An 8,948-nucleotide genomic window follows, 5' to 3' on the forward strand; every position below is an offset into this window, starting at 1 on the left:
TGGCTTACTGTTAAGACTACAATTAGTGAATTTGTATTTGATTTAGAGTAGCCTAGTAATAGGGACTTTTATTTTATTTTCAGAGTTAATTGAGTGACACATTATCTTCAGCTATACAGAATCTCACCACCATGCATTTCCATCTCCTCCTCTCGCTCCTTTATATCCTTCTTCAGCGCACAGACGGATTGAAACAGTTTAGTGAAATATGTTTAGTTGCGAAAACTTGTTACTATTGATGTTCCCGAACAGATTTCACTTGGTTTCCCAAATTAAGCACTGGGTAGCTGCAGGAACAAGATTTGAAAGCCCATGACATACAGAGTGGGTGGAATATCAACAGTTGGGCAGCGAGATCATGCTCCTCAAACAGTGCTTGATACGTGGAGTGTAGAGGTCGACTGATTAATCGAAATGGCCGATTAATTAGGGCCGATTTCAAAATCGGAAAATCTGTATTTTTTGGACACTGATTTTGCAGATTTTATTTTATTTTAATAAAAAAAATTACACCTTTATTTAATCTGTATTTAACTAGGCAAGTCAGTTAAGAACACATTCTTATTTTCAATGACGGCCTAGGAACGGTGTGTTAACTGCCTCATTCTGGGGCAGAACAACGGATTTTCACCTTGTCAGCTCTGGGGATTCAATCTTGCAACCTTACAGTTAACTAGTCCAACGCTCTAACCACTTTCCTCTCATTGCACTCCACGAGGAGACTGCCTGTTACGCGAATGCAGTAAACCAAGGTAAGTATGCTAGCTAGCATTAAACTTATCTTATAAAAAACAATCAATCAATCATAATCACTAGTAATATCATCAACCATGTGTAGTTATTACTAGTTTATCTAGCGTGTCCTGCGTTGCATATAATTGATGCGGTGAGTATCGTTGCTCCAATGTGTACCTAACCATGAACATCAATGCCTTTCTTAAAATCGATACACAGAAGTATATATTTTAAAACCTGCATATTTAGCTAAAATAAATCCAGGTTAGCAGGCAATATTAACCAGGTGAAATTGTGTCACTTCTCTTGCGTTCTTTGCACGCAGAGTCAGGGTATATGCAACAGTTTGGGCCGCCTAATTTGCCAGAATTTTACGTAATTATGACATAACATTAAAGGTTGTGCAATGTAACAGAAATATTTAGACTAATGGATGCCACCCCTTAGATAAAATACAGAACGGTTCCGTATTTCACTGAAAGAATAAACGTCTTGTTTTCGAGATGATAGTTTCTGGATTCGACCATATTAATGACCTAAGGCTCGTATTTCTGTGTGTTATTATGTTATAACTAAGTCTATGATTTGATAGAGCAGTCTGACTGAGCGGTGGTAGGCAGCAGCAGGCTCGTAAGCATTCATTCAAACAGCACTTTCGTGCGTTTTGCCAGCAGCTCTTCATTGTGCGTCAAGTATTGCGCTGTTTATGACTTCAAGCCTATCAACTCCCGAGATGAGGCTGGTGTAACCGAAGTGAAATGGCTAGCAAGTTAACGGGGTGCGCGCTAATAGCGTTTCAAACGTCACTCGCTCTGAGACTTGGAGTAGTTGTTCCCCTTGCTCTGCATGGGTAACGCTGCTTCGATGGTGGCTGTTGTCGTTGTGTTCCTGGTTCGAGCCCAGCGAGAGTGACGGAAGCTATACTGTTACACTGGCAATACTGAAGTGCCTATAAGAACATCCAATAGTCAAAGGTTAATGAAATACAAATGGTAGAGAGAGAAATAGTCCTGTAATTACTATAATAACTACAACCTAAAACTTCTTACCTGGGACTATTGAAGACATGTTAAAAGGAACCACCAGCTTGTAACCACCGGAATGCTTACAAGGCCCTCCCCCGACCTCCTTTCGGCAAATCTGACCACATCTCCATCTTGCTCCTCCCGTCATATAGGCAGAACCTCAAACAGGAAGTACCCGTGCTTCGAACTATTCAACACTGGTCTGACCAAACAGAATCCAAGCCTCAGAATTGTTTGGATCACGTGGACTGGGATATGTTCCAGGTAGCTTGCAAAAATAATCTAGACACATAAACAGATACGATGCCTGAGTTTATAAGGAAGTGTATAGAAGATGTAGTACCCACTGTGACAATTAAAACCTACCCTAACCAGAAACCGTGAATAGATGGTAGCATTCGCATGAAAAGGAAAGCATGAACCACTGCATTTAACTATGTCAAGGTGACTGGTAATATGGCAAAATATAAACATTGTAGTTATTCACACCGCAAGGCAATCAAACAAGCTAAACGTCAGTAAATAGATAAAGTGGAGTCGCAATTCAAAGGCTCAGAAACGAGACGTATGTGGCAGGGACCACAGACAATCGCGGACTACAAAAGGAAAACCAGCCACATCGCCGAGACCGACGTCTTGCATCTGGACAGGCTAAACACATTCTTTGCACGCTTTGAGGATAGTACAGTGCCCCCGACGCGGCCCGATACCAAGGACTGTGGGCTCTCCTTCTCCGTGACAGACGTGAGTAAAACCCTTGCAGGGCTGCTGGCCCAGACGGCATCTCCAGCCGCGTCCTCAGAGCATGTGCAGACCAGCTGGCTGGTGTGTTTACGGACATATTCAATCTCTCCCTATCCCAGTCTGTTGTCCCCACATGCTTCAAGATGGCCACCATTGTTACTGTACCCAAGAAAGCTAAGGTAACTGAACTAAATGACTATCGCCCCATAGCACTCACTTCTGTCATCAAAGTGCTTTGAGAGACTAGTCAAGGATCATATTACCTCTATCTTACCTGCCATCCTAGACCAACTTTGATTTTCTTATCGCCCCATTAGATCCACAGATGATGCAATCGCCATCACTCTGCAAACTGCCCTATTCCACCTGCACAAGAGGAATACCTATGTAAGAATGCTGTTCATCGACTATAGCTCAGCATTCAACACCATAGTACCCTCCAAGCTCATCATTAACCTTGAGGCCCCGGGTCTGAACCTGGCCCTGTGCAACTGGGTTTTGAACTTCCTGACGGGCCGACTCCCAGGTGGTGAAGGTAGGAAGCATCCCCTCCACTCCGCTGATCCTCAACACTGGGGCCCCACAAGGGAGCGTGCTCAGCCCCCTCCTGTACTCCCTGTTCACCAATGACAGCGCGGCCAAGCACACCTCCAACACAGTCATCAAGTTAGTAGATGACAACAGTAGTAGGCTTGATTACCAACAATGACGAGACAGCCTACAGGGGGGTGCTGAGGGCTGCTCAGGGAGTGTGGTGCCTGGAAAATAACCTCTCACTCAACGTCAACAAATCAAAGGAGATGATTGTGGACTTCAGGAAACAGCAGAGGCTGCACCCCCCCACATCTACATTGACGGGACCGCAGTGGAGAAGGAAAGCTTCAAGTTCCTTGGCGTACACATCACTGACAAACTGAAATGGACCACCCACACAGACAGTGTAGTGAAGAAGGTACAACAGAGCCTCTTCAACCTCAGGAGGCTGAAGAAATTTGGCTTGTCACCTAAAACCCTCAAACTTTTACAGATGCACAACTGAAAGCATCCTGTCAGGCTGTATCACCGCCTGGTACGGCAACTGCACCCCCCGCAACCGCAAGGCTTCCCAGAGGGTTGTGTGGTCTGCCCAACGCATTACCACGGGAAAACTACTCACCCTCCAGGACACCTACAGCACCCGATGTCACAGGAAGGCCAAAAAGATCATCAAGGACATCAACCACCCGAGCCACTGCCTGTTCACCTGGCTATCATCTAAAAGGCGAGGTCAGTACAGGTGCATCAAAGCTGGGACCGAGAGACTGAAAAACAGCTTCTATCAAGGCCATCAGACTGTTAAACAGCCATCATTAGCACATTAGAGGCAGCTGCCTATTAGGCATACACTAGAAATCACTGGCCACTTTAAGGAATGGAAAACTAGTCACTTTAATAATGTTTACATGTCTGGCATTACTCATATCATATGTATGTATTCTATTCTACTGCATCTTAGTCTGGTTCCGCTCTGACATCGCTTGTCCATATGTATATAGTCTTAATTAATTCCTACTTAGATGTGTGTATAGGGTATATGTTGTATAATTTGTTAGATATTACTTGTTAGATATTACTGCACTGTCAGAGCTAGAAGCACAAGCATTGCACTACACCCACAATAACATCTGCTAATCACATGTAGGTGTCCAATCAAATTTGATTTGGCAGCAGAATGACCTTACTGAAGAGCCCAGTGACTTTCAACATGGCATCGTCATATTATGCCACCTTCCCAACAAGTAAGTTGGTCAAATTTCTGCTGTACTAGAGCTGTCCAGGTCAACTGTAGGTGCTGTGAAGTGATAGGCCACACAAGCTCACAGAACGGGACCACCAAGTGCTGAAGCACTTAGTGCGTAAAAATAATATTTCCTCGGTTTCAACACTCACTACCGAGTTCCAAACTGCCTCATGAAGCAACGTCAACACAATAACTTTGTCAGGAGCTTCATGAAATGGGTTTCTATGGCTGAGCACCTGCACACAAGCCTAAGATTACCATGCGCAATGCATGCGTCGACTGGAGTGCTGTAAAGCTCACTGCCATTGGACTCTGGAGCAGTGGAAACGCGTTATCTGGAGTGATGAATCACACGTCACCATCTGGCAGTCCGACGGACAAATGCCAGGAGAACGCTACCTGCCCGAATACATAGTGCCAACGGTAAAGTTGGTGGAGGAAGAATAATGGTCTGGGGCTGTTTTTCATGGTTTGGGATAGGCCCCTTAGTTCCAAAATGACCAACCAAAATGAATAAAAATGGCAAAATTGGGCATCCCTGTCGTACACTTCTGTTGATACTGAATCTTTTACTACTCAGTCACAGTTACTATTATATGCATATTATTAGTATATTTAGATAGAGAACACTCAGAAGTTTCGAAAACTGTTTGAATGGTGTCTGTGAGTATAACATAACTCATATGGCAGGCAAAAACCTGAGAAAAAAATCAAACCAGGAAGTGGGAAATCTGAGGTTGGTTGATTTTCAACTCATTCCCTATTGAAGATACAGTGGGATATTGGTCATGTTGCACTTCCTAAGGCTTCCGCTAGTTGTCAACCATCTTTAGAAACTTGTTTGAGGCTTCTACTGTAAAGGAGGGGCTTATAAGGGCTCTTTGAGTCAGTGGTCTGGTAGAGTGCCACAAACTCGTGACGCTCGTTCACGTGAGAGGTAGCTCCCATTCCATTGCATTTCTGAAGACAAAGAAATTCTCCGGTTGGAACATTATTGAAGATGTATGTTAAAAACATCCTAAAGATTGATTCTATACATCGTTTGACATGTTTCTACAGACTGTAACGTAACTTTTTGACATTTCGTCTGCTCCTAGTGAACGCGCTTCGTGATTTAGGATTTGTTTACAAAGCGCGCTAACAAAAGTAGCTATTTGGACATAAATGATGGACATTATCGAACAAAACAAACATTTCTTGTGGAACTGGGATTCCTTGGAGTGCATTCTGATGAAGATCATCAAAGGTTAGTGATTAATTATATCTCTCTAATATTTATAATGTTATTTCTTACTTCTGTTGACTGCACAATATGGCAGATATCTTTTTGGCTTGTTGCGTCTCTGAGCGCCGTACTCAGATTATTGCATGGTTTGCTTTTTCCATAAAGCTTTTTTGAAATCTGACACAGCGGTTGCATTAAGGAGAAGTTTATCTAAAGTTCCATGTATAACACTTGTATTTTCATCAACATTTATAATGAGTATTTCTGTAAATTGATGTGGCTCTCTGCAAAATCACCAGATGTTTTTGGAGCTACTGAACATAACGAGCCAATGTTTACTGCGATTTTTTAAATATGAATATGAACTTTATCGAACAAAACATACATGTATTGTGTAACATGAAGTCCTACGAGTGTCATCTGATGAAGATCATCAAAGGTTAGTGATTAATTCTATCTCTATTTCTGATTTTTGTGACTCCCCTCTTTGGCTGGAAAATGGCTGTGTTTTTCTGTGACTTGGCTCTGACATAACATAATCGTTTGTGGTCCTTTCGCTGTAAAGCCTATTTGAAATCTGACATTGTGGTGGGATTAAACAACAAGATTACCTTTAAAATGGTATAAAATACTTGTATGTTTGAGGAATTTTAATTATGAGATTTCTGTTGTTTTAATTTGGCACCCTGCACTTTCACTGGCTGTTGTCATATCGATCCCGTTAACGGGATCTCAGCCCTAAGAAGTTTTTAAGAGACAAAGACAAGGTCGCCCATGCCCTTAATGCTATAACTGCATTTTCTATTGCATCAGGATTAATGCTGAATGTTTCTAAATGTGAAATATTATGTTTATTTGACTCTGATGATAAAGAAATAGAAAATATTCCTGTAAAGGACTGTGTTAAATATTTAGGAATACATTTGTCAAAAAAACACTTAGTCAGACAACATTTGAATTTCTCTCCTAAATGTAAGAGAACTAAAAATATATTTAATAATTGGCTACAAAGAGATATTTCTACAGAGGGACCGTCTCGTTTTGTGTACCCCTCATTATCGTTATGTGTAAATCCAGCTACTTGTAAAGAGATCAATAAGACCTTTCTTGACTTAATCTGGAAAAATAAGTCTCAAACTAAAAAAAAATCTGTCCTTTCTAACAAAAGAGCTGAAGGCGGTCTAGAAGTGTTGGATTTTGTTGACATAAATAACACTTTCAAGATAAACTCGTTGAAAAAATGTTTGATCAATGCTGATTCAATATGGTATTTCATTCCAAATAATGTGTTTAATAAATTGGGAGGTCTTCAAGTTTTACTGAAATGTAATTATATTCCTGAAAGATTACCTGCTAAATTGGCTAGGTTTCACCAACAAGCTTTAATGGCCTGGAAAATATGTTTCCTGCACAATCTTTCCCCACATAAAGCTCTTTTGAGGAATAATTCAGACATAACTGTAAGGAATAAGTAATTGTTATACCCCAGCTGGCATGAGAGGAATATTAACTTTGTTCTTGATATTTTCGACAACAAGGGTAATATTCTCACATATTAACAATTTATAACATTGAAAGAGTTTCAGAGGGTTTATTTCTGTGATCAACGCCGTTCCCAGTGGTCCAACTACACTTATGAAAAGTCATCTTAATTTTGATAATGATCACAAAGTTGTATCCAGAACTCAGATTGGAAAGCGTGGGCTTACTTGAGAGAGCTTGTTGTAATAAATATATATAAGACAAATTCTTCATTCACAAAACCAATTTACACCAAGAGGAAAGTTTTTCTGGAACATGCTTATTCCCGATATTGTCTTGAAAAATGCATGATTAATGCCTTACAAATACTGTATAACAAATAAAGTCACGGAAGTGCACTTCAAAATTTTACATAAGATATATCCATGAAATTCCATGATATCCAAATTTGTGGCTATTGATGATATGTGCGTTTTCTGTGAAAAAAAAGGTAAGAATCTGTCTCACTTGTTCTTTGAATGTAAATTTGTGTCAGAATTTTGGGAAAACATAGCAAAATACTTATTTACCATTATGAACACTGTCTATGTTTTTTACATGAAAGATATAATATGTTACTATTGCAATGATAACAAGACCACTGAAATGATTGTTAATTTTTTTAAATTCTTGTTGCCAAATACTTCATACACAAACAAAAATTCCAAAATTCTATACCAAAATTACAAATTTTTCTGATTTAACAACAAGAATAACATCTTCCTGAATCATTATAATAAGATTTTTTCAGCGTGAATACAATTGCACTAAAAGTGTTTAGTTTTTTTGTATTATATTATTGATAATTTTTGTATGTTTGAGTATTTTCTTGTTAATACCTGTGTTTTGTTTTGTTAGACATGTTTGATGTAGCACTGTAAGTTGATTTTTGTATAATTAAAAAAAAAAAAAAAACATTTAAAAAACATAGAATTGTGAATGGTACTATGCTGCCACTTAGTGGCCATGCGAATATATTTTACTCGTAGAACACACAGGGCAAGTTGTACCGATGCACCAAGTCTAGAACCAACAGGACTCTAAATAGCTTCTACCCCAAGCCATAAAACTGCTAAATAGTTCACCAAACAGCTACCCCAGACTATCTGCATTGACCGACCCAATTTTGCACTAACTATTTTGACTGCTGCTACTGTTCATTATCTATCACTTTATTCCTAGTTTTATGACCATATATACCTTGTACATCGACTCGGTACTGGTACCCCGTGTATATATATCGTTTTACTCATTGTGTATAATGATTAACGTGTAGTTACGTGTTTTACTTTCAATTACGTTAGCTAGCTAGCGTAGTTAGAATCTTAGCAAGTTACCTAGCTATCACTCACCTCTTTCGCCGTCGCTGTGCCTTCTATACCCAGTAGACCATACAGGTCCATCTGCAAAAGGTCTTTCGCCTTATTTCCTGTCATATTATCTTTATTTATTACAATAAAATGCCAAAATAAACGTAATATCAACGTCCTGAAGATGTTTGTTGTTGTAGCATTTGGGTTGGACGTGTTGAACTTTCAACTCGGACGCATCCACTTCCTGAAAACAATGCATCATGGGAGGTGTAGTTAAAGTGCACTAAACAATTTATTACGGACTCGCATGATAATTGTGAAATATAATTGTAGGTTTTGACCTTTGCAAGCATTTTGATTTATGTTTTTTAGTTTGTTATATTCAAATAATTTTCCTGCCATTAATGTGATCAGTTTCAGATATCATTGTTATATGGAAACTTTGAAAATAATGAAAAAATGTGTTATATGTAAACTGTACCAGACTGGCCATTATAGTAATATTATATTGGTCAGTCTGGTACAGTATGATAGTTGGTAGAAGATGGTTCTTGCAATGCCAGGATATTGGTTTCGATTCCAGGGACCACCTGAATGTGAAATGT

At 39.6% G+C, this 8,948-nt stretch overlaps 1 protein-coding gene across 2 annotated transcripts in view; it reads right to left on the reverse strand.

The window, feature by feature from the left end:
- Nucleotides 1-8,579, reverse strand: part of LOC115146254 (dnaJ homolog subfamily C member 17-like) — a 59,934-nt gene extending 51,355 nt beyond the window's left edge. For both annotated transcript variants that reach the window (XR_003866111.2, XM_029688230.2), the window contains exon 1: nt 8,383-8,579. Coding sequence is in view for 1 of the 2 variants with exons in the window: in XM_029688230.2 (XP_029544090.1) it covers nt 8,383-8,466 (84 nt within the window). In the remaining variant the exon portion in view is untranslated. The remainder of the gene's footprint in view (nt 1-8,382) is intronic.
- Nucleotides 8,580-8,948: the final 369 nt, after the last annotated feature.

This window comes from Oncorhynchus nerka, linkage group LG18 (assembly GCF_034236695.1).
Source record: "Oncorhynchus nerka isolate Pitt River linkage group LG18, Oner_Uvic_2.0, whole genome shotgun sequence".
NCBI lineage: Eukaryota > Metazoa > Chordata > Actinopteri > Salmoniformes > Salmonidae > Oncorhynchus > Oncorhynchus nerka.